This window comes from Asterias rubens, chromosome 1, assembly GCF_902459465.1.
Source record: "Asterias rubens chromosome 1, eAstRub1.3, whole genome shotgun sequence".
Taxonomy (NCBI): domain Eukaryota; kingdom Metazoa; phylum Echinodermata; class Asteroidea; order Forcipulatida; family Asteriidae; genus Asterias; species Asterias rubens.
Genome location: NC_047062.1, coordinates 30,012,781 through 30,039,068, shown reverse-complemented (window position 1 = coordinate 30,039,068; position 26,288 = coordinate 30,012,781). Strand labels below are relative to the sequence as shown.

Genomic DNA, 26,288 nt, shown 5'->3' with positions numbered 1-26,288 from the left:
CTAGATACTTGCTGCTCCCGGGTGACTGGAATCGAAGTAAAACTCCATGAAACATCATAAACGGTCACAAATCAACAGAAAGAAACAGATGAGCTAAAATCTGCAGTCACTATCTCACCAAGGAAACCCAAAACATAAGGGTCTGCACCAACAGTCAATTTGATGGTGCACATACCAACATGTATCAAGTGGAGAAAAACTTGGGGAATATTCAAAATCGTTGCCACCGAAATATCATCTGTCTTCGTGGCATACCCAAAGGAGCAGAGGGCAACCAACGGTGTGAAAATTTACTGGGCGAGTTTGTTGGGCATCCTATATGGTGCAGACGAGGGGGCCCTAGGACATCATGGGAAAATGTAATCCAGAGGGACCTCTCCAGACTGGGGCACTGGGTGGTCTGTGGAGGAGGCAGAAGTGGCAGCTCAAGAGATCGGTCTAGTCAGGCAGCCGGTGCAGAAATGCATGATGCTAACAGATGATGATGATATGAAGTTGGACAACGGCCATTATATCCACAATGAACAGGCCTATTGCACACCAATACTGCCAGACCCAGGCCCATTCACTGCAAACTGCTTTGCTTTGTAGATCGACAATACCTCCTCAAGCAAGAACCAAAGACTCTCAAGAATAACCAATTCAAAGGCTCAAATATTTACATGTCCGATGATGTATACATCAGGTGTTAGAAAGGGCCAGTAGCTGAAGGAAGAACAACTTTATAAGAAGTGATAGTAGGGTCCACTTTGCTTATATTCCCAACTCAGTTCCTGGATCCATAATGCATCCATCATGTACCACAATTTAGAGAGGGGTGGGTAGTTTTGATTTCAATCAAATTCTTACAAAATTACAGGGAGGAAAACTTCACACTTCTCTTGATGCATCTCAAATTATCTGGTTGTTCATATTGTTCAATTTAATGTTGCCTTGGTGTTATTAGTTTGAACACACATCATGAAACTGGTTCTTACCTCTGTTGATTGGGAAGACGTCTTTGTACTTTTGACACTTGGCAGCATCCGCATCATGCATCTGCTCTTGATGAAGAGGTAGACTTCATCTGACAATGGCATGATAGTTGCTAGCCTAAATATCAAACAAATTAAAAACAAAATCTTGTGACAGGGGTGTGGTGTTGTTTCTCAAGCTGTAGCTATGTGCTCTATGGGAGCTATCAAAAAGCAGTTAAAAATATGGACCACGTTTCTTTGTTAGTGTGTTTGAAGTAATGACATAACTTTGGTAGATATTGCTTTTTACTCCTCAGCCCAAATTGTGTTAAAAGAAAAAAAAAACTAGTTGGAGTTCATTTACTTTGTCAGGCTCAGATCAGTGGTCTAGTGGTAGGACATCTGCTCTAGGTCATGGGTTCATATCCCACTTCAGAATGTGCATACATGTGGATTTATTCTCTTCGCAGAACTTGCTTTAAAAAAAGACACTGGACACCTTCAGTAATTGTCATACACCAGTCTTCCCACTTGGTGTATCTCAACATAAGCACAAAATAACAAACCGTTAAAAAATTTGAACTTGCGAGATAATAATGGAAGAAAAAATACCGGTCTTGACGTTTCGAACAGTATACTCTGCTCGTCTTCAGGCGAAATACGAGCAGAATATTCATATTTATATTTATAGTTACTCTTTCGTTGAAACTTGTTCTTACCTGATGCTGGGGATGACATCGTTGTACTTTGACACTTGGCAGCATATGCATCATGCATCTACTTTTTGAGAGGTCGGCTTCATCTGACAACGGCATGTTTGTTGCTATTCTAAATACAAACACATTAAAAGCAATATCTTGTGACAGGGGTGTTGTGTTGTTTCTCAAGTTGTACATTAGCTATGATGTGCTCTTAAAGACCTTGGACAGAGTTTTTGAAGTAATGAGTCAACTTTGGCCTTCAATGATTTGTCATAAATGCTAATTTGTGTGACAACAAAACTTCAACCAGAGCTGCCAACATTTGCACCTTGCAATCAGGGAGATATTTTACAACAAGCATGGATATAAAATTACAATCAAAGATAAAGATTTTCAAATGTTCTTTATGGACAGATTGATTTACTTAGAACCGCAAAAAGTGGGCAGCTCCGATACCCGTAAGGTACTGAAAACTATGCCAGTGCCAACTGAGTTCTCTAGCCTTATGTTGTGATAGGGTAGGCCAACTCTTAAAGGCAGTGGAAACTATTGGTAATTGTCAAAGACTAGCCTTCACAGTTGGTGTATCTCAACATGTGCATAAAATAACAAACCTGTGAAAATTTGAGCTCAATTGGTCATTGAAGTTGCGAGATAATAATGAAAGAAAAATAACCCTTGTCACACGAAGTTGTGTGCGTTTAGATGGTTGATTTCGAGACCTCAAGTTCTAAGTCTGAGGTCTCAAAATCAAATTCGTGGAAAATTACTTCTTTCTCAAAAAATATGGCACTTCAGAGGGAGCCGTTTCTCACAATGTTTTATACCATTAACCTCTCCCCATTACTCGTCACTAAGAAAGGTTTTATGCCAATAATTATTTTGAGTAATTACCAATAGTGTCCACTGACTTTAACCTAATGGCTGTTGACACACAAGACTTTTCAACACGTGGCGTGTCGTGGCCTAGCAGTTAAGAGCACCGGATTCAAGTTCTGGTGTTCGATCAGCAGAGTGTGGGTTCGAATCCCGGTCGTGACACTTGCTACATAAAGTTGGGAAGGTAGTGCTTTCTACCAGCTAGACTTCTGATTGATGATACCCAAGCCTACATCTGTATGGACTGTAAAGGGGGTAACCCTGTTTCAGCTCTAGGAGTAGGTGGCAACGGCCCCTGGATGAACAAAAATTGTAGCCCACACCTTGAAGTGGCCTTCAGGCTTTGTGCGTCTGGCGAATTGCATAAAAGTAAAACTAAAAAAAAATTTAAAAAAAATTTCTTTCAATGGCTTTTGTTGTCAAGATGTAAGGAATATTTTGGGTATTAGTTGTTTAAAGGGAAGGTACACGTTTGGTAATTACTCAAAACAAATATTAACTTAAAACAGACTTGGTAACTAGCATTGGAGAGCTGTTGATAGTATAAAACATTGTGGGAAGCGACTCCCTCTGAAGTAATGTAGTTTTTGAAAATGAGGTAGTTTCTCACTAAAATATTAAAAGAGTTCGAGCTAAAAGTATTTTATTCCTACTGAAAGCACACAAATTCGTCCAACAAGGCTGTCTTTTCTGTCATCATTTTCTCCCAACTCTGATGACCAATTGAGCTCAAATTTTCACAGGTTTGTTATTTTATGCATATATTGAGATACATCAAGTAGGAACACTGGTCTTTGACAATTACCAATAGTGTACTTTCCCTTTAACCCACATGTTGAAACTGGTGCTACATACCTGTTGCTGGAGATACAATGTCTTATCTGACACTGGGCAGCATGTAATCAAGCATCTACTTTTGGAGAGGTAGACTTCATCTGACAATAGCATGTCTGCAGCTAGCCCTAAATGAAAAGAAACAAAAACAATTGTGAAATGGATGGGGTTTTTTCTCTTCTTTTTCCGCAATTATATTTGATAATGCTTTGACCATAAAGAGTGTGCCATTACAGGTTTAACTAAAAACACTTGTTTTTAATAATGCATTTTAACAAAAAAGATGACCCATGTTTCTGCTGTTTTCTCGCCTGACCACATTTGGAGTGGTTTGTTGGATGGGGATCGGTGACACTTCCACTCTTTGTCTAATATTCTTGTGAATCTTTTTGTACTAAAAAAGGTTTTAATTTGTTTTACCAAAACTTAAAGGAACATTACAGAATTGGTAAGACAAACACTCATCTAAGATCACATATTTACATAAAACATAACATCCCTTGAAATATCTGTTTGAAATGTCATATTTGGTGAGAAATAAATAAAACAAATTTCCTGTTGGATTTTATCACTCAGTGATTATTTTATTAATTTTGTTCTAAATAGGGTGTCAAGCAAAATGTTTAATCGGTTTTTCACTATTTTCTTGACCCAGATGGCCGATCGATCTCAAACTTCTACAGGTTTGTCAAAATGTGGATCAAAAAAAGTTCTTACACTGCCAGCAAGTGTTTTGTTAGCTAAAAACAATTCTGTGTGGTTCCTTGAATTCAAACTGAAAACAAATGTGTTGGTTTTTTCAATCTCTTGATGCATCTCAAACTAGTACATGTAGTTGTTATAGTGAAATACAGATAGTTCAATTTACCTGTTGAGAAAGTCATCCTTGAACATTACCTTGATAACGGGTAGCATGGATATATGGTAGACTTCATCCAACAATGGCATTATTTTGTAGCTTGCCTAAATATAAACAAATGAAAACTACATTTTGTGAGAGGGATGTGTGGTTTTATGTATTTTTTATTTCGATTTGGCATTAAGTAAAGAGGACGCAATACAGGCGATCTCAGAAAACTTGCATTATAAATATTCATAAAAAAATTGTCCCATTTTCTTCAGGTCCACTAAGCACTATGTACTTAAAGTCGGACTAACCCATTCTGTAAAAGGGGTGTTACACAAGGCAGTGCGTGTACGCTGTCTGTTTAAAATGCCCATCGCTAAGTGTTGGTACAAAGGAAACTTCAGTTATTAAAATGTTCACCTATTATCAACACCGATTTCTAAAAGGGTAGCGTTTAGGAGGCCCAAAATATTAGACCCCTTTGAAGGCCTTGTAGTTTTAGCAAGTATCCACTGTGGGTATATTGTTGGAATTTGGTGCCATTTCCACTCTATTCAGAATTCTGTTATTGGAACATTTCCACAACTAGTTTTATTTTATAATAAGCAATCCAATCTTGGCCAATTGCTGAATTGAGTAAACAATAAACTTGTTTGGTAGAAAATTTCATAGTGAATGAAAAGTGGCAGTCTGGTATTAAAATTCTCGGAATTCTCCCCAAAAAGAATTGGTGTTCCAGATTTTTTTTTAATCTTCAAATACACATAGATTTCCGTATCATAATCCTGTCATGCCATAATTTTTCACTTTCGAGAATTATCTCATCTCATTAATTTGACTATTGTATTAATTAATACTATTTCTAATTCTAATATTAATAATAGAAATTAAATTAATTTTACTAACGCATGAAGAAGAGGTGGCAATATATTATATATAGCCTACACAAAATGTGGACTCATTCTGTTTTTGAAACTATAAAAGGTGAAGACAAAACGCGAATTATTCTCCCAGCTAGTGTCGTCTCGATGCGACTCGCCGCCGTTCATTTGAACGTGCAGACCCACCACTGGCACTGTGCCTGGCTGACCACGAGGGCGGGCGATGTCGGCCGGTCGTGGCCAGTAACGAAAATGTCACCAAGTTTCTTTCAATTCTTTGAGTGAAAATCCATTCAAACCCAAATCATCGTCTTCACAAACATATCAGTAACTCACCGTCACACTTTTGTGGTAGCTGTGTCCATGGAACTCGGTAAAATCTTGAATTCGTTGGACAAGATGCACAGAGACATGTTGACTGCCATCTATTTCTCTTTAAAAATGGCGGTGCTTTACGTCACGTGTGTGTGATCGAGCTACGCAAGCGCATGCAGCTTCCAGAAACTAATTTGCATAATTAACAGGGGGCAGAAAAGGGGGCGTTCTCATAAAATCGTCATAATCTTGGTTGACTGTTTTTATCAATATGTCCAAAGTTACAATCCTACCCAAAAGCCCACTAGTGCCATTTTAATTTTATGTTTGAATGCAGTTATTTACATTTTCAATTCATTTATTTGCATTTCCAATGCATTTAATTATGTTTACAACGCCTTTATTATAATTCCAATGCATATGAATTTTTTCCAATGCATTTTTTTTCTCCAATGTATTTATTTATATTTCCAATGCATTTATGTTAATATTCACTGCATTTATATAATAACAATTTGTTGCACTGCATTTATTCTTATTTTCACTGCATTTATATTTTCAATGCACTTATTTATAATTTCAGTGCAATTTTTAAGCAGCTGATCTTAAAAATAATCATAATAACTGGATTAATATGGCCTCAAACTACCAAAGGTTGCAAGGGATATAAAGAGAAAAGAAAGACACAGTGTTCGGGTAAAACTGAAATAATGTTCTTTATTACTGGTGTAATTATTACATACATTTAAGTAATAAATTCTAGGTGTATAATCAAGCATTGACTCCATGAAATGTGCCAAAGAATTAAAGTACCCCAAATTAGTCCCTGCTTACAATACAATACAGGGAACAATTTTGTCTTTACAAAATTTACATATCAAAATATTTAGACTGCCCTTTTTGTGTGTTCACTGAATGCTTAGTAGCAAATGATGAATTTGAGTTGCACCTGATGACATTTTGTGTAGCATTTTGCCACGCTATGTAGGGAAAAGTGTTCGCTGCAATTATGCATTATATTTATGACTCTTACTTTCAACGTTTCTGAGTATCAAAGGTGCGTTTTCGCAATGTGAACCGATAACTGTTTCAGTCACTTGCAAATGAGTAACCAATGGCTAATTCAACGACTGCGAAAATGCACCCTGTTATTAAGGCCATTGGACCCTTTCGGTACAGAAAAAAAAAAAAAGTTCACAGGTTTACAAATAATTTACAGGGTTTACAGAAGGTAATGGTGAAAGACTTCTCTTGAAATATTAGTCCATGAAATGCTTTACTTTTTGAGAAAACGGTAGAACAATATAAATTCTCGTTAACGAGAATTACGGATTTGTTATAAACACATGTCATGACACGGCGAAACGCGCGAAAACAGGAGTGGGTTTTCCCGTTATTTTCTCCCGACTCCGATGTCCGATTGAGCCTAAATTTCCACAGGATTGTTATTTTATATATAAGTTGTGATACACGAAGTGTGGGACTTGGACAATACTGTTTACCGAAAGTGTATAATGGCTTTAAGTCATTATAAGATTTTTGCTATTTTAGTAAGTAATGTTTACCAACAAGCACTAATTCCTACGTTTGAATGTTTTTCCAATGACAGACACTTTATCAGATAGGATCTTGAGATTTTACGAAACATTTGTAAAGCAATTCAAAATGTTTACTTTCTCTGTACATAATTCCTCAAAGTATGACGAACAACGTCTTGTACCAAGACTAAGGCTACAGTGGAGATCTGTTTCGCTAACTAGCAGGATAGGTGCAAGGCTTTGCAAATCTGGCATTCAATACTGCTCATACACGCAATCATAAAAAACAAATTTATACATTATTTTCATATAATAAGAAATAAATTTCCTTTAAGAATACCACTGAATTAATATCATACAATTGTTAAGGTACTGGACACCTTTTGTAACTGTCAAAGGACCAAAGTTTGTCCAGAACCAATGTGGCTCATAATCAGGCAAGCATTTATATCAGGTTTCGGATATAAAATCGGTGAAAATTTGGGCTCAATTAGCCATCGAAATTGCAAGAGAGTATTGAAAGAAAAAAACACCCTTGTTGCACAAATTTGTGTGCTTCCAGATGCCGAAAAAAGCTCCAGACCTGAAGTCTTTTAACATTTTAGTGAGAAATTACTTCTTTCACAAAAACTAAGTTACTTCAGAGGGAGCCGTTTCTCACAATGTATTATACTATCAACAGCTCTCCATTGCTCGTTACCAAGTATGTTTTTGTGCCAACAATTATTTTGAGTGATACCCAATGGTGTCCAGTGCCTTCAAAACATTAATTGCAAATCCAAATATAGCGTGACCCTTTAATATAAATCATCTTGAATGGAGCCATTACAGATTTACATCATGTCCATGAACGAGACGACCTTTGAACTTCCAAACGTCCTAAAAAAGTTATACAAACAAAACAATTGTTATTGATCAGTTCTATTTGTAGGGATGCACTATTGTTTGGCAGAGGTGCCAATATTAACATCATGCAATCAGGGAGATTTCCTACAACAATCAAGGAGATCTTTAGAATTACATTCACTAGAATTGCAAAGGTCTTGGATTTCATTCTCCCTCAAGTGGAAGTGTCGTGGCCGAGCGGTTAAGAGCACCGAATTCAAACTCTGGTGTTTCTGATCAGCAGAGTGTGGGTTCGAATCCCCAGCCGTGACACTGTGTCCTTGAGCAAGACACTTAACCATTGCTTCGTCCTTCAGATGGGACGTAAAGCCGTTGGTCCCATGTGTTGTGTAACACATGTAAAAGAACCCAGTGCACTTATCGAAAAGAGAAGGGGTTCGCCCCGGTGTTCCTGGTTGTGGCTGCTTAATGCGCCGTAGCACCTTGTAAACCCTTATAAGGTGCTAAATAATTGGGTCTCAGAATTCATCACTGCAATAACCTATCTTTCTAAAAGTTTGTATATACTCAGCGCCTTGAGTACCTTGTTTGGTAGATACGTGCGCTATATAAGACTTCGATAGTATATTATTAAGTAAAATGCCTATTGGTTTTTTCTACAGAGCTCAGGAAAGTACTGACAGTGCTTTATACACACATCAGTGATTGTGGGTTAAACCAAAGTTAATATTCTTTATCCCCGTTTCAGAAAGGTGCCCCCAAAGACGTGCCGAACAAGATTCTGAGTTAAGTACATGAAAAGTTGAACGACTGAAACAATGGACGCCGAAACATTGACTGTTGCAGTCATTCAGAGCAACTCTGGAGCGTCTTGGTTTCAGACAAAAATCTTGCCATAAGCCTAAAATGTAAATGTTATGTTAAGGTCGCCTGTTGAAACCAAAATTTATTTGGGTCGACCTTGAGTGGCTCCTAATCTACTTGGTTTGGCGCGACTTTGGCGCGCCTCTCTGAAACGGGTGTTAGTTTAAACTCAATTAAAAACTTACCATGTATTGGAGGTCTATGCTGTCACCGTACTTCCTCTTGACGATTTGGAAGACCTCGTCGGCGATGTTTTGCTGGACGGTTCCTTGGACATCTATATAGTGGCACTCTGCTGCCGCATAATGGCAAGAAATTGCCTGAGAATTGAAAAGAAAACATGATTCAATCATTTCTTAAAATTCCAGCAGTCAATTTGGGTGCTTGGCTGTCTTCAAGGTACAGACATCAAGGCAGCTCTACAGAGCCCTCACAGGCCTGGTATTACTTCCTGGAGGCAATGAAGGCAATGGACCCTTCCCATGAAATATGCTAATTACATTCATGCATGCGTACAGACCCTGTTGGTTGGCAAACACCATAAAGTTGTGCACTAAGCAGACGCACAATCGCGTCTGCGTCACGCACCCATTAGCCGTGTACAAAACAGCACGATGTTCCCTCATTTTGCCAACCAAAACGTTAGTGCGCACGCGCTATGTGCAATTTACATATTTCACGGGAAGGGTCTATTGCCTCCGTGCTCAATTGTCATTGCCTTTGTGCCCTTCAAATGTTTTGAACGGTAGAAATTACAGTTTCCTCATAGGGTGCCCTTTACCAAAGAGAAAATGCAATGGTGCCATTGCCCTTTCAAAAACGAAGCATACAGGCCTGCCCTCAGTTTTAAGAAAATTCATGATTAAAATCTGGTTTCTGAGAAGCGAATGAAAAGCGTATTTTAACGTCAAAAACTTGCGACGAACATTTCGCAAACATTTGCAGACTCAACAGACTCAAATTCAACATTATAACCTCTTTGTTTCTTAAAGTTGTTCCACCGTGATGTATTATTATTCAATTGTAAAACACAAAACCACCAGACTTGTTCAATCTTGAGTTAACTGATACTACGCTAAAAGCATTGGACGCTGGGCTGCGGTCCTTTGAAATATCAAGCCATAAGAAGCTTAACGTCCCATCCGAAAGGACAAAGCATCATGGTTAAATGTCTTGCTTTTAGGACACAGGTGTCATGACTGGGACTCAAACTCACACTCTGCTGATAACAGAACACCAGAGCTTGAGCCCGGTGCTCTTAACTGCTAGGCCAAATACACCAAACAAGGTAAGACTAAGTATACATGTATGCAGGGGAAATAAACCCAAGAATACTTCCACTAAAGTTTGGGGGAAGTGCTATACCTTTCTGAATCCTTCAGTGCGGTTCATACCAGAGCCATGGATCAGGAGTGGATGAAAGAATACAGTGTCTCCCTTATCCATCACAAGATGCACACGGGGATGGTCAGGGTTATAGTCACGGATACCATGATACATCTTATTCACACCACCCTGGGGAAAAGGATTGAAAATAATAACAATAAAGTTAATAAACCGCATTTGTATAGCGCACATCACTGCCTTAGTCCCTATGCGCTGGATAGGAAAAAACAAAAACAACAGGAAAAGAAAAACAAACGGAAGAACAAGTAGTGATAAATGGTGAATAGAAGAGTTTTAAGGTGATTTTGAATTGCAACGGTGTATTTTGACAGGGACTTTGTGTAAATTCTTATCGCGTTGAGTTTGATTGCGGGTATCAAAATGCAGGCAACAGTGAGTTAAATGCCTATCTTTGACTTTGATGGTATATCAGATAGAAACATGACCTTTAACCTTCTTGAAAGCCTTTCATAATGTGTATGGGGCAAGAGATAGTGCTAAGTGTTTTAGTAGCTCTATGCAAATAGCACAGAACACAAAGCCAGGACGAAATGATGTAAACATTTCTGTTAATGGATAATATGAAACAATGAATCAACCTTATTTTGTCTGGTAACCTTCTAGTCAGCATCATTGTTTTGTGCAGAGCTTGTGCTCAAGCAGCACTTTGTTTACCTGGGTGATTCACAATAGACCTTAATGCAGTTTGGCTATTCTGGTAAGCACAATGTCAGGCCTGGAATTTTATCTGTGAGAGGGCAAGGCCATTTTCATTTTGCTAAGGGCACTGCAATTAAGTCTATGGGAAACTTTTGAAGGGGCACCAAGGCCAAGACCAGGGCAACAAAGACCAGGGCATTTGTGGCCTCCATGAAATTCCATGTTGTTAAGCTTAAACAGCTCTATGCAATGGGTTCTACACTAACCTGCCATTTTGGATATTCATGCTGCAGTAGCTCAGTCTTATGGGTACCGGGTAGCACAACCAAGCAGCCATTGGAGCGGTTCACCTTCTCCATAGCTGTCCATGAACAGACGATACGATCAGCTGGTCTGAATGGGAAGTAATGGAGATCCTGGTGCATGGGGTGACGAGATGATTTGGATCCTTAGGGAGTTAAGAACAACAACAAAACAGGAAAAACTAAATGGTGGAAAACTAAACAGGAAAAACTAAACATCTGATCTGGCCCTAACTTCATGGCTCTGCTTACTGTAAGCAAAGAATTGGCGCTTGTGGAAGCAGGGAATTCTGCACTCACATGTACATCAAGCGTATTTCACAGGTACTCCACGGCTACTAGGCATTCTACACTTACACAGCTAACGCAGAAATTCGGCGCTTGCAAGTAAGCGGAGAATGGTGTTTGAAAGCGCAGAATCAGACGATAAGCAGAGCCATAAAGTTGGGCCTCGCAGAGTGTGGGTTCAATCCAGGTCGTAACACTCGTGTTCTTTAAGCAAGACACTTAACTATTTTTGATTCGTCCTTTGGACAACGAAACGAACGCTGTAAGTCCTGTGTGTTATGTTTCATGCATAAAAGAACCCAATGCACTTATCAGAAAGAGAAGGGGTACGCCCCGGTGTTCCTGGTCTGTATGGCCAGCATATTGCACCACAGCACCTTGTAAACCATTACACATTAAATGATGCTATGAAATTGGGCGCTGGTACTGAGAGGTTAATTTAAATCTAATCATTCGCCATGCCAAAGGTACCACAATCATACGTCTGCATTCCATGGAGCATAAACATCTCCATAACTTAATACTTTTTAACAAATTAATCTGAGCTTTTTCTGAAAGTTGTGACAATGTATACTATGGGTGCGTTCGTTTAGCTTCCCTTGGTCGACCCCGCAGTGCTCACTCGGGTGAGGCCCTGACAAGAGCTAATCAAACGATCACACTCGCCCTCTCGTAGTGACGGCATGCACCTCACCCCCAAATGACCGACTCCACAAGCAGGGCACTGGGGGCTGACCCGGGTGAGCCCCGTCAAAGCTATTCAAACGTACCGGGGCAGACCTGGGTCGACCCAGGGAAGCTAAACGAACGCACCATATATGAAGCTTTTTTCTCCAAGAACTTGATTTAACTTACCTGCATCTGGGGGCTTGTTTATCAGCATGGTGTGCATTGCTTTGATGTTAGGCCCAGTAAAACACTCAACGTACTTTATAATCTGAGAGAACAAAAAAGGTATTCACTGGCTTTATAAAAGTATCCCAAACAGTCACATGCAAAGAGTGAACAGACACAGGTTAAGTCAAGAAAAAGAGCGGTATTTGAACAGTCGACCTCCGGATTAACCTGCCAGCACTCTACCAACTGGTCTACATGTATCTTGCCCCATGTTGGTGGTCTCTCTATTTTGTCAATACCTTTGTTCAGGTGTGCCAGTCAAAAGCCACTCAACTTATTAACTGCCTAGTAGCCATGGATCACACCAACTATTTGTGTAGTAAACGTGGCAGCCCGATTGACCGAGTAGTTGAAAAACGGTAATCGCAATTAATAGTCGCGACTTTGAAACTAGTCGCACTAGTCTCCCAGGCTTTACTAAATAACATACCTCTGGTGTGCTGCAATATTGAAATAGCACAGGATCATCCTGGTATTCCTGGAGCTTGGTAACAGCTTGTTCCCCTTCTTTAAACTCTGACTTGGCGATGGCTACATCACGCATTACCACCATACCTCTTGAGTCCACCGTACCATTGCATATGTCTGCAAAACGCTGCCTAAGATTAAACAAAAAGAATGAGTGTACATGGTGAGGACATGCTGAGCTTGCTGGTGCCATGGGCCCGACTGAGGGACACTGTTCCTGTGGCAGCTTACAAACCACCTGTGGACACCTTGTGCCGGGACTCTTCTGGCCAGTGACGGGAGGAGCTGCGTACAGCAATGGGAGACCAGCGTGTTTGGAGGGCCACCATCCGATGCATGCTCCACGTTGACTGAATGAATGAATGTTGAGGCACACAGTAGGAAGAATATCATGCCTGTTGTGTAGATTTCCCTTTTTATCAGACAAACAACTTTGTTATGGTGACAACAACAAAGGAAATGGTTAAAAGCCCAATAATCCTTGTGCAATTTCTTCAACAACAAAAAGAGAAACCAGCTGATCAGCTGAAAGTTGCAAGCCTGATGTATGAATTGTACAAAGTGATATTAAATTTTCAATTTCAAACTTGGAACAATTTAAAGAATACCTGCATTGGTCAATTAGGTTATGGGATACAAGATTGCGCACCACCAAGAAGCCATCTTTCTCAAATGAAGCCACTTGTTCTGGGCTTAGCAGAGTGTTGGGTACAACATACTGGGGGTTGGTCGAGCTGCTGCCTGGTGATGGCTGAGCTGAGCCTGCACTGGTATCATTTCTGGTCTGTCAGTTGTCAATTGTTAAGGTGAATCAACAGAATCCTCTTTTGGAATGTCACATTAATAATAATACAGGCAAGGAATGAACAGAGATGAGAATGATCAGGTGGATGTGTGGGGGTGTCTCTGACTAGAGGACCTACAAATACAAATACAAGGATTGTTTGTCCCTCTTTTAGTTATACTAAGGGAATAAAAGGATAGCGACGAGTTCTTAAACTGCCGTTTAAAACCGGCAGGGTCCTGGCTGTGCGATAAAGGCCCAAGCTGAAGTCCTTGAGCTCTGTACGTGTGTTGCATTTTTAAGACTGAGACAGATTTCGGATTAAATGCATTCGTGCGCACAGTACTTTTAGTAGGCCTACACTGCATCTAAAAGTATCCCAAAACAATTGGTTATAAACAGCTCCAGCTGGTAATTATCAACCGTTTAAACAACCCCATGTGACGCGCTCTCCACCAAAAGGAACAGCGAAACTGTCTGAGGTATTTTATGAATCTTTTTTATAACTTTTTTGCAACAGCTCCCTTTTGGTTTTGAACACGTTTTCCATCTGTGGACCTGAACCGTGCACCCTATTCTATTGACTTTGTCCTCTTTTGTTTATATAGATGTTCTCGGTTAGAATGTGTGTACCTAACCTAGCACCACGAAGAAACCTCCATGAAAAATGCTCACACCATGGAGCACCATGCTCACAGTATAATAAACACTACACTCACTAAAGCAAACCGGGCATGACAAGTGTAAATATGTACTGACTGACACTACACTTACACTTTGACAGTATTCTAATCTTCAAATTTTCTACCTCCATGCTCTATTTTCTAAGCAAGATTATAACACACCTCTTGCTTGTTCTGTATTCTGGTTGGCTGAAACACGGTCAAGTGGGATGAGCTAATATAGGCTAGTGATCACGGACGCGTGTTTTGCGGGAATAAAACCAGAGCGGGCACTAGTCTTTGCAATAAGTGCCCGCGGTAACAGCGCCTTCTCTTGACTTGAACCGTGAACAACAACTACAAAACTCCTTTTTCTGTTCTTATTTGAAATTTAAAACCGAGCTGTGTTATAAAACACATATTGACTGGCATAATTCGGTAACTAGTGTACGTCTGTTCCCCCTCCTCGGGCCTGTGAGTGAGTGACCAGAAGAGGGGCCTATTTCCCGAGGCCGAAGCTCTTCTGGTCACTCAAAGTTCCTTGTGGAAATAGACGTATACTATTTACCTCGTTGCCAGTCAATATGTGTATACTAGACTGTCTAAAGTCTACTAGGGCCTACTACTGTACTAGTCATGTCTAGTTAGTTTAGTTAGTTAGCTTTTAGTTAGTTAGCTAACTTTAGTTTAGTAAACCATAAGACACAGATTCAGAAAGCAGCTGAGTGAGCTAGACAATCCATGAAAACAACTTAGTTTTAAGCATGCATAGAGTACCTACTACAGTGTTTAGTCATCTTACGAACAAAAGTGATTAATCACAAAAAGGATACGACCGGGGACGGGGTGCATTTGAGTTCCTTTTGAGTGCCTAGATGTCCACACAACACTTCAATGCGACGACTCGCCATTTTTTCCACGAACATGATCAACACACACACACAAGACTATTATTACGTGAACGGCAGAGGGCGCGTTCCATCAACTTTGTTTTGATCAGCTGGCTGCTGGACCGTACACACCGGCACGCAGGCACGATGGGTTACACGTAGCCTATCTTTCTGGACGGCTAAACACCATTTTACACTATCGAACCTCGAATCTACAATTCTTCACGCCTTTCCTACATGTCCTAAGCCCGTGCCCTTTTTAGGGGTTAGTATTTTTTTAGTGAGAGCTGTAAACTTTTGTGTAAGTAATACTTAGTAATACTCAATAGCCCCCACTTGTGTGGCCAAGGATTCAGCTATCATTATGTAAGTACTAAAACGAACAGTGGTGAACACCTCGTACGTAGTTTTGCTTTTTTAAAGTTTTGTTGGTCATTATTTTACTTTCATTCCACACCGCCTGAGGATAACTTTCGGTATGGCGCCACCACTTTTTCACTCATTTTTACAGAAAGGGATGTCTCATTGAGGTAAAATTAGAATATTAATATTATTTCATATCTAATAAAAAAGTGTTGGCGCCATACGGACAGACATAAACTTTTCCTAAACAAACAAGTTTGTTCCTTTTCTTCCAAAAAAGCGAAAGGGGCTGTGGGATGGATGTGGATTCATTAAACATTAAGAATCAAGTTTATGTTCTTAGCAATTGTGTCATGATTTTCGAAAGTGGTAAAAATAGCTCACTAGTTGTCGAAATTGTACGTGTTGTGACCATTTCGCCCTGATGACAATACTACATTGGCCTCGTAACGCTTGCCTTTCGACCGTCAAGAGAAGGGTTATGTTATCGTAGTTGCGATAAGGTAACACTCCTCCCGACTGCCGTCGGGAGGAGGGTTATGTATCGCAACTAATGTTATCGCAACTACAATTACAAAGCACCAAGCCAAATATCGTGTAAAAGTCTAGACCCTCCACTCTGGTCCCCTCCCCTTTTTTGTGTTGAGAGCTGAAAAGTATATTATCATTCCTTTTAAATTAAAAATGTTTACATTTATTTTTTTTGTATTCCAGATATGCTTGGCCTTGAAGGTTTCGTGAGCTGGTTTGTGTTTGCAGCGTACATCACACTATTTGTTAATAACAGTAAGTCATAACACTGGGGGGAAAATGGCTCAGTCTGAGCCGAGAAATGCTGGCTCCTTTTTTTTCACAAATGGCACCAAAGATTGGCTCATTTAAAATGAGCCAAGACTAGCTCAGTCAAAATTGAGCAAGTGGCTCAATGAATGAGCCAATCATGGCTCATTGTGAGCCAATCTTTTGAGCCTTTTGTGAACAGACTGAGCCGTTTTAAAATAACAAAGTCTGTGAAAATGTTGACTCAATTGGTCATCAAAGTTGCAAGAGAATAAATGAAAGCAAAAACAATGTCATTACACAAATTTGTTTGTTTTCAGTGCCTGATAAAAGGCTTAAACAGGCCTGTTAGTTTTAAAGACACTGGACACATTTGGTAATTGCCTAAACCAGTCTTCTCACTTGGTGTAACACAACATCTGCATAAAATTGCAAACCTGTGAAAATTTGAACTCGATTGGTTGTCGAAGTTGGGAGAGAACAATGGAAGAAAAAACACCCTTGTCGCATAAGTTGTCTGCTTTCAATGCCTGAATTTGAGACTTCAGCTGAGGTCTCAAATTCAGTTCAAATATTTTAGTAAGAAATTACTTCTTTCCCTCCCAAAAACTATTTTACCTCAGAAGGGGCAGTTTCTCAGAATGTTTTATGCTATCAACAGATCTCTCCATTGCTTGTTACCAAGTAGGTTTTGATGCTAACAAATATTTTGAGTAATTACCAATAGTTTCCAGTGCCTTTAAAAGAGAAGTTCATTGCATAAAACGCAAAGGGCAAAAGCTTCGAACAGGGTTTTGTATATATGATGACCTATGAGGTTTGTGAGACGATTATTAGTGGAACAAACCTAATAAAACTTCTAGGAGTAATCATGAGAGACATGGGTAGAGAGGTTATTTGGCAGGGGAAGGAGGAAGGATTTTCGGAGTAATTTAATCGGAGGACTGGGAGGACACTTTGTGACATCCAACTATCCTAACTCCAGCACTCAGACTACACCCCAAGATCACGCCCCTAGACCCCACCTCCAATCACACCCCATAGCTACTTCATGCACTGCAATGCGAGAGCATGGTCCATCTTACCACAACTCAGGACTTTTAGTGGCAGCCCTCCACTCTTCCCTATCCAGCATTAGGGTCCTCATCTATCTAGCCCTGTGTCACTGAGGCCAACATCCCTTCGCAAAGTGTTAGGGGGCCTAATGAATGTGGCTTGCCTCCGTCCCCTTCTGCCAGCTTTCTGATTTGGCTCCCACAAGATGGTGTGATGGGCTGCCAGCTCTGGGTGTCGAACGCAGTGGCTTGCCAGACCCATCCTCCTCTCCCTGATCGTAATTGAGCTACAACCTGTTATAGTGCAGTGTGCTTAAAATGTCCACAGATTTACACTACACTTGAACAGTTTGAAGATACTGATAGTAGAAAGCTTCCCTGAAAATATTACTTGCTGAGGTGCTGTAGTTTTTGCACTGTTTTACTCATTTATCAAAAACTACATCAACTCAGCAACTAATATTTCTATCATTATCTTCAAACGGTGTAAGTTTAATGTAAATCTGCGGACATTGTGTTTTATGTTACAAAAGTACATAAATCCTTTAAAGGCAGAGGACACTATTGGTAATTGTCAAAGACTAGCCTTCACAGTTGGTGTATCTCAACATATGCATACAATAACTAACCTGTGAAAATTTGAGCTCAATCGGTCATCGAAGTTGCGAGATAATAATGAAAGAAAAAAACACCCTTGTCACACGAAGTTGTGTGCGTTTAGATGGTTGATTTCGAGACCTCAAGTTCTAAATCTGAGGTCTCAAAATCAAATTCGTGGAAAATTACTTCTTTCTCGAAAACTGTGGCACTTCAGAGGGAGCCGTTTCTCACAATGTTTTATACTACCAACCTCTCCCCATTACTCGTCACCAAGAAAGGTTTTAGGCTAATAATTATTTTGAGTAATTACCAATAGTTGTCCACTGCCTTTAAGACCCTCTGCACCAAATTGCAATAAAGGTATGATTTATTCGTTTCCAGATTTGTTGGTGACAGCATCAAAGAACAAGGACAATCAGTACAGTTACAGCACCGTCTTGGTTGTTATATTGATTGAGTTTTCAAAACTCATCATATCAATTTTACTATGTTTGCGAAGGTAAGTAGTGCTAAGCTTTTAATGCTTTTCAAAAAGTAATTAGATTATTGCAGTACCCGCTGCTAAAATATTTATAAGGATTCAAACAGCCTCTAGCTACCGGGCAATCTCGGTAGTCTAGTTGGTATAAAACAGCTCTAGAATTGCAAGAGTCGTGGGTTCGAATCCCACCCAAATATGCCTGTGATTTGTTCACAGAACTCGGGGAAGAGTATACAGTGCTAACACTGTTAATCAAAGGTATTGGGTTTTTACTGTTAAAAATCAGTTGAAAAACACAAAAGACTTGTCTGGTCAATATTTTACTGGTCCAACTCTAAAAGTACTTGCCTCGGGCCAGCAGTCCCGTGTTAATTTCAACCCCTATAATAATATTAACTAGACATTAGGTGTTTGTGAGCAAACACAAAGCTGTTCCGTGTTCTTTTGCTTTGATTATGTGTTAACAATACCAAGGAGTCTATAACTGAATGTTTGAAAAATACTGTACAGTGTCTTGAGTTACGGTGCCACTTCATGGGGTCACGGTAACCTAAGGCTAATCTCTAACGCCCAAGGAGTCTGTAACTGAAAAAAAGTTAGAAAATCGGTTGTGTAGTTCTTGAGATATGGTGCCACTTCTGGTTGACCCGGAAGTAGAGGTCAACTTGGGGTCATGGATTTTCAAAAATTTTTTTTTAATGCCTTAGGAGGATAAAACTGAACAAACAGGATTGAAAATCGGTTGTATAGTACTTGGCGTATGGTCCCACTTCCGGTTCACCCGGACATAGAGGCCAACATGGGGTCACGAGTTTTCACAGTCAATATTAATGTTAAGGAGTCTGTAAGTGAAAACAAATTGAAAATCGGTTGAGTAGTTCTTGAGATATGGTCCCACTTCCGGTTGACCCGGAAGTAGAGGTCAAATTGAGGTCACGGTTTTTCCAAATTTTTCTCCTATCCCCAAGGAGTCTTATAACTACAAACAGTCGACATTCTTAAAGAAGAATGTCGTCTTCCTGTGATAATTTATCTCGGAATGTCGACATCCTAAAAGTAGGATGTCGTCTTCCTGTGATAATTTATCTCGGGATGTCGACATCCTAAAAGTAGGATGTCGTCTTGCTGTGATAATTTATCTCGGTATGTCGACATCCTAAACGTCAGTTGTCATCTTCCTGTGATAATTTATCTCGGGAAGTCGACATTCTAAAAGAAGAATGTCGTCTTCCTGTGATAATTTATCTCGGAATGTCGATATCCCAAAAGTAGGATGTCGTCTTGCTGTGATAATTTATCTCGGGAAGTCGACATCCTAAAATTAGGATGTCGTCTTCCTGTGATAATTTATCTCGGGAAGTTGACATCCCGAAAGTAGGATTTCTTTTGTTGAAAGGATTTTACTTGTATATGTTTTGTTAACTAGTATTACATTTCCAACAATATTTATAATATTCATGGTCATAAACTACGTTAAACTAAAATAATGGACGAAACAAAATGTCCCACGTAAAACTCCATAAGGTTTGGAACATAATGGTCCCGCAAGTTCAAATACGCGCGAGACTTTCTTAGTCTACACAGAAGGTAATAAATCATTTATTCCAAGCAAATGCAATCGTACAATAATAGAAAACAAAAACTAAAAATCAATGCAAAACACATGTAGGGGATGGAGGGGCCCATAAAAAGCAAACCTTAACGAGTACGGACCCCCCCTTTTTTCTAACGAAGAAAGCAATGTAAGCAATTCTATTTACTGGGTGTAATCTTATGTAGCGGCAAAACAATTCAAATTTACAGGAAGAACAAACACAAAAACAGTTAGCGTAAAATAAAACTTAACCATATATTTAAATGAAACAGATAAACAAAATACCAAAAATAAATACTAGATAAATTGGGCCCCACAACTCTTGCTGGGAAAAAAACCATGTCGAAATATACCATTGTTATCCATTAGAGACGTTTTGTAGTCACTTTGGTTGGGGAGCGAGGAATCTAGCAAAAACACACGAAAATCCAATGGCTGGGACATCAGTTTATACACCAGACAAATCTATTATATGGATATTCTTTTGAATATATATTTTGTGCATATGGTCCGTGATTCATGGTCCGTTGAATTTAAGTGGGCGGTTGTATCGACAACAGACTTTTATCCTTTTGATCACCATCAGCCCCATGTATAATAAACTTCAAGGGCTGACGATTGCACTTTTGGTATTGTCATTGTTAAACTCCGGTTCCATTGTGTGCTGTCTGTTACCCTCCATACATAGATTTTCTTGTGAATAGTAGCTGTGTATGATTCATGGTTCGCTAAATAATGTGGCGATAACAAACTTTTATCCTTTTGATCACCATCAGCCCCATGTATAATAAACTTCAACGGCTGACGATTGCACTTTTGGTACTGTCAATGTTAAACTCCGGTTCCATTGTGTGCTGTATGTTACCCTCCACGCATAGATTTTCATGTGAATAGTAGCTGTGTATGATTCATGGTTCGCTGAATAATGTGGCGATAACAAACTTTTATCCTTTTGATCACCATCAGCCCCATGTATAATAAACTTCAACGGCTGACGGTTGCACTTTTGGTATTGTCATTGTTAAACTCCGGTTCCATTGTGTGCTGTCTGTTACCCTCCACACATAGATTTTCTTGTGAATAGTAGCTGTGTATGATTAATGGTTCGCTGAATAATGTGGCAATAACAAACTTTTATCATTTTGAACTGAATGCTTGATTTATTATCTAGAGGTAAATGCTTGAGGCCAGTAAGAGTATTGTGCAAGTACACCATGTAGTTTTTGTTGGAAACCGTTCGCTAACAGCCATTTATGTTACCCTTTGAAATCAAATCAGAAAATTTATAAGTTTGCTTGTTGCATAAAATTAAATTGAAGATGATGCCTGAATTGATTTTTTCAATCAGAGTTGGACTCTAGACTGACGTGTTGGACTCCTTGAACACTCCAAGTGGTTCAATAGATAGTGCAATTCCAATACTTATGCTGATGTTCTCATGATGTCAGCATCAACAGGAAGTTCCAACAACTTTGTCCCCTTGTACAATTAAATATGCAAATATGGGTCACGTGGTTAATAAATAACGATTTAAAAAAAAAATTTGGGTCGGTGGTTTGATGTTTGATCTAGTACAAGTTGATTTCACAGAACTCTTAACCACCAAACTCTGCGCTTATGATCACCATTTTTCGCTTACTGTGTTTTTAAACATCATCGTGTCATGCATGCACACAGGTTATGTTGGGCTTACATTTGAGAAAAAGAAAAGGCAACACTATCGATATAAAGATAAGAATCAAACTTAAATATTACAAAAAGAAATATATTTTTAGTTTTGGGGGATAAAAAAATATTGATTTCGGACGGAGATTTGAACTCGCAATTCTCAGATGTGTAGTCGCGACTGATGACCACTAGGCTAGAAGGGCACAATGTAAAAATGGTGGGTTTTTACATGTGTGCATCAACAGAGGGGATTATGATCCGGCGAAATAGTTCTCGTTTCATGATTTTGCGACCATTGTCACTAAATATGAACTGCTAACGCCTATAACTATTAAGTAGGGTTGAAATGTAGTATTAGATGCCTTAAGGGGGTTTTTGACGACGACGTCGATGTCGTCAAAAACCCCTATCTAATCACGCACGTTCGTTTTAACGAAACCCATGCACAGAGTAATTGGTCCAGAACGTGGTTAGAAAAACAAGGACAAATTTAACGCACGTTCTAACGAAAATCCCAAACCTCCGTACTTTGTGTGTGTACAGAGTAATGTGTCCAGAACGCGGGTAGGAAACAAAATAGTATAGACTCCTCTCAAGAAGTCAACAACTCATTGAGGTACATACTGTGTTGTATTACCAAAGAGAATGTTTCACAATAACATGAAAGTGACTGCATCAAGTTTACAAATTAAAAATTCAAATGAAGACCACGTGGCTAATTAATTAAGAATTTTAACACTTTTTTGTTAGAGTAAAGCTTATGTTCTAAGCTTCAATTTGATATATGATTTAACTCTTTTATCCTCATACTTTAGGAGACGGGGTCTGAACAAAAACGCTGTACAAACGCTATGGGGTTTTAGGCGGAAACAAAGAATAATAATAATAATAAAAATAGTAAAAATCTAGACGAAAACAACACCTGTTCCGACGGTAGGTCGGAACAGCTAATTATAGAGCGCATTTTACAATAACCGTATCAATGCGCTTTACATTAGTGCCCTGGTCATAGGGCCAATAACATCTTTTTTTTATATATATCTCAGCTCCCTTGGGAGTAAACAACCTGGGCAACAGTTTATATCGCTCCAAAGGTTTTTCATTCACAATATCAACCTCTACCCTCGCAGGTACCCATTTATACCCCTGGGTGAAGAGAAGCAATTATAGTAAAGTATCTTGCTCAAGGACACAAATGTCACGACCGGGATTCGAACCCACACTCTGGTGACTTAGCACCAGAACTCTAATTTAATGCTCTTAACCACTCGGCCATGACACTCTACGAGCCATTTCAGAGAATCTTAACTATTGTTGTGATCTCTTTCTCTACATGTATTTCTTGCAGCCAATCAGTTACAGCCTCGTTTCAAGATTTCACATCCAACAAAAAAGGTTAGTTGCTATTTTTTATTTGATTCCCATACTAACGGAGTAGTCGGCCCCTTAGACCGTTGTCATGCTGCCATAAGCTTTGTCACATACCCTCTGTGTGATAAGAACAATAAATACTAATTCACATTAATTTTTAAACAAACCTCCCTTTTGTCACATTGCGCAACCCCGGTAGTCAAGTTGGTAAGACACTGTTCTAGAATTGCAAGGGTCGTGGGTTCAAATCCCACCCGAGTAAAATGCCTGTGATGTTAGTATACAGTGCTAACACACATCGGTGTATGGGTAAAAATACAAAATTAATATTCTTCATCCCCAATGCAAATTTAACATCTCCTATATTATGGAGAAATGTTGGTTATAACCAGTTTTTAATTTCATTGATTGTTTTTTGTTTATTCCAGCCTTTTTGTACTACATGATACCAGCGGGACTGTACTGCATTTGTAACAACCTGGTGTTTTTCAACCTGGGGCGTTATGATATGACTACTTACACAGTCCTTATGCAATTTGGTATAGTCACCACAGGGCTCACTTACCAGGTAATTTTATTCCATTACTCCAAGTAATTTTTGAGAAGCAAAGGCTTTTCAATTGGCATGTCATGGCCTAGCGGTTAAGAGCACCGAATTCAAACTTTGTTGTTTCTGATCAGCAGAGTGTGGGTTCGAGTCCCAGTCGTGACACCTGTGTTTTTAGGCAAGGCACCTGACCATAATGCTTCGTCCTTCGGATGGGTCGTAAAGCCAATGGTCCTGTGTGTTGTGTAGCGCACTTAATAGAACCCAGTGCACTTACCGAAAAGAGTAGGGGTTTGCCCTGGTGTTCCTGGTTTGATTGGCAGCACATTGTGCCACAGCACCTTGTAAACCACTACATTGTCTTATATGATAGGTCTCATAATTCAAGCGTAGTCCCACATACCTTGCAGGAAAATACTGTTTGTTAAAGCGCCTTGCTCGTTACAAAGTAAGTTTTTATGCTGACAACTTTTTTTGAGTAATAACCAATAGTGTCCAGTGCCTTTAATAACTACATCATTTAAAGGCAGTGGACACTATTGGTAATTACTCAAAATAACTATGTGTTAGCATAAAACAATACTTGGTTACTAGTAATGGGGAGCTGTTGATAGTATAAAACATTGTGAGAAACGGCTCCCTCTGAAGGAACGTAGTTTTCGAGAAAGAAGTAATTTTCCATGAATTTGATTTCGGCAACCAATTGAGCTCAAATTTCCACAGGTTTGTTATTTTGTGCATATGTTGAGATACACCAAGTGAGAAGACTGGTCTTTGAAAATTACCAATAGTGTCCAGTGTCTTTAATCAAACCTTTCTTCTTGATACACAGTGCGTATTTCAGAGACAACTCAGTTGTGTGCAATGGATGTCCCTACTCATCTTAACCTTAGGCTGTATCATGGCACACTTCAACAGTGTTGACCAACAAGAGATCATAGTCAACTCAAGCATCCTCTTTGTGCTGATGCAGTTATTGTGTTCTTCCTTCGCGGGCGTCTACAGTGAGTTCCTGCTGAAAAACTTCAGTGTTGGGTTGAGTTTCTGGCAGCAGAACATAGCCATGTACACAGATTCTTGTATCTTCGGAGTTGTGTCGCTTGCATTTACTCGGACCTTAAACAACGACTTGTTCAGTCCTCAGAGTATCCGTTCATTGTCAAGGCCACTGGTTATTGCCCTGATTTGTAATAATGTAGCGGCAGGGCTGGTGACGAGTTTATTCCTGACCAAATTGAATTCCATCTTGAAGAAGTTCGCCGTGGCAATTGAGATGATCATTCTTGCCTTGATAGGTCATTTGTTTATGGGGCAGACAGTAAACTTAACAATGGCTGCAGCTGTTTTCTTAGTTTCATTTGCCATCGTTTTGTATTCACTTTATCCGCTCAAGAAAATCGAGCCTCAAATCGAACAGACAGAACCTAAGGTAAATGGTAATCCCTAGAAAGTTTACCTTCTGAAATACAACTGAAATACAAACATATTTCTTAAAGTAACATTTCTTACCTTTTCATGCAATAATAGCAGGGTGCACATATTTTTTTTAAAGTCTTTCTGTAGAGTTTTGTTAAGTGACATATCATTTAGCTCAGATAAAGTATTCAATTTTGTGGGCGTTTGTTTGTTAGGGTGTTTGTTTGTTGTTGTTTTTTGTATTACAGATTTAAACTAGAAATCCTTTTAGATATCTAGTTTTCTTTGTTTCTGTATAGACTGATCCGACACGCACTGGGCGCACAAGTGATGAGCACCGTGCGCCATTGCTGAGGTGTACATGTGTCTAGTTTTGTGCACAAAGACATGAGGAAATCATGTTTCTTTTCACTCTTTATGGAAATTAAATGTTTTCCTCAAAAATAACACAATTTCCTTAACAGGACATCATGATATACCAATGTAGATCACTGACCACAAATATTTGCAACAAATTAGAAGCCGGATCATCTTGAAAAAGGTGCTTGTCTTAGGCAAGTTAGGGGTCAAAGACGCGGAAACTGCATAATAGTCGCTAAAATGCATTACATCGGCAAGGTATTTTGTCAGAATTTCAGTATTTTACTTTCTGCTTAATTTTAAAAATTTATCAAGAATGTAGTACAATGTTATATCAAGCAGCCACATTAAGGAAATTTCATAGATTGACGAGGAAGACATTCAATTCCCATAAAAAGTGAAAAGGAAAACGATTTTTCATGTCTTTGTGCACAAAACGAGGCACAAAGACACCCCAGCAGTGGCGCGCAGCGCATGGCGGCGCCCAGCACTTGCGCGCCTGGATCGGTCTATAAAAATAAATATGGTGGATGAGCTAGTTTTCACTCTAGGTTTTTTTCTGTGGGGAGGGGGTTCTTTTTGAAGTGAGGTTTCGAATTTCTAGTTATTTAGCTTTATGCTATGGTATTCATGCTCGATCAAATTAGGTCATACATCAACATCTCATAATTCACTTTGGCAAAACTTTTTGGGTGTGTGAATATTTGGTGCTAAAATTGTTGGAGTATTCTTTTCAACACATTATTTTATCAATCAAGAAATTGTGTCGCAAAAACTGAATTTATTTTTAAAATTATCTTATTTGCATCAACCCTGTGTGTAAATTTTACATTTTTTATTTGTATTAGTAGCTTATGAACTTTCAAAGGGCGAACTATTACTATTGTGGCCATGCAGACAAGAGCACTAGACTCAAGCTCTGGTGTTTCTGTTCAGCAGAGTGTGGGTTCGACTCCCAGTCGTGACACTTGTGTCATTTAGCAATTTGGCGTCCTTGTAAATGAATCCAGTGCACTTATCGTGAAGAAAAGGGGCTCGCCCCAGTGTTCCTGGTT

The 26,288-nt window shown here is 39.3% G+C and overlaps 2 protein-coding genes and 1 long non-coding RNA gene across 3 annotated transcripts; 1 reads left to right on the top strand and 2 right to left on the bottom strand.

Annotated features, from left to right (window-relative positions):
• Positions 1-978: 978 nt before the first annotated feature.
• Positions 979-5,522, bottom strand: LOC117298963. Its single transcript, XR_004520019.1, has 5 exons — positions 5,435-5,522; positions 4,239-4,333; positions 3,392-3,498; positions 1,676-1,784; positions 979-1,092 (listed from the first exon to the last, which is right to left on the bottom strand). It is a non-coding gene; the product is annotated as an uncharacterized LOC117298963 (long non-coding RNA).
• A 2,117-nt stretch (positions 5,523-7,639) lies between these two features.
• On the bottom strand, positions 7,640-15,036 carry LOC117297323 (phytanoyl-CoA dioxygenase, peroxisomal-like). The gene is made up of 8 exons (XM_033780296.1): positions 14,942-15,036; positions 13,271-13,446; positions 12,625-12,793; positions 12,153-12,234; positions 10,974-11,155; positions 10,027-10,176; positions 8,847-8,981; positions 7,640-7,830 (listed from the first exon to the last, which is right to left on the bottom strand). Exons 1-8 carry the CDS (start codon positions 15,032-15,034, stop codon positions 7,777-7,779), a joined length of 1,041 nt encoding a protein of 346 aa, XP_033636187.1. The 5' UTR covers positions 15,035-15,036; the 3' UTR covers positions 7,640-7,776.
• A 97-nt stretch (positions 15,037-15,133) lies between these two features.
• LOC117297331 (UDP-galactose transporter senju-like) lies at positions 15,134-25,317 on the top strand. Its single transcript, XM_033780307.1, has 6 exons — positions 15,134-15,364; positions 16,076-16,147; positions 18,178-18,295; positions 22,888-22,934; positions 23,339-23,478; positions 24,290-25,317. Exons 2-6 carry the CDS (start codon positions 16,078-16,080, stop codon positions 24,902-24,904), a joined length of 990 nt encoding a protein of 329 aa, XP_033636198.1. The 5' UTR covers positions 15,134-15,364; positions 16,076-16,077; the 3' UTR covers positions 24,905-25,317.
• The last annotated feature ends 971 nt before the right edge of the window (positions 25,318-26,288 follow it).

Bases quoted from the DNA above. Each gene is read 5' to 3' on its own strand.
- LOC117297323 (XM_033780296.1), bottom strand. From the start codon at position 15,034: ATGTTCGTGGAAAAAATGGCGAGTCGTCGCATTGAAGTGTTGTGTGGA. The intron at 12,235-12,624 runs GTATGTTATTTA...TTGTTCTCTCAG, and splicing joins AATATTGCAGCACACCAGAG to ATTATAAAGTACGTTGAGTG. The intron at 11,156-12,152 runs GTAAGTTAAATC...TAACTCCCTAAG, and splicing joins AAACAAGCCCCCAGATGCAG to GATCCAAATCATCTCGTCAC.
- LOC117297331 (XM_033780307.1), top strand. From the start codon at position 16,078: ATGCTTGGCCTTGAAGGTTTCGTGAGCTGGTTTGTGTTTGCAGCGTAC. The intron at 18,296-22,887 runs GTAAGTAGTGCT...TATTTCTTGCAG, and splicing joins ATTTTACTATGTTTGCGAAG to CCAATCAGTTACAGCCTCGT. The intron at 23,479-24,289 runs GTAATTTTATTC...CTTGATACACAG, and splicing joins CCACAGGGCTCACTTACCAG to TGCGTATTTCAGAGACAACT.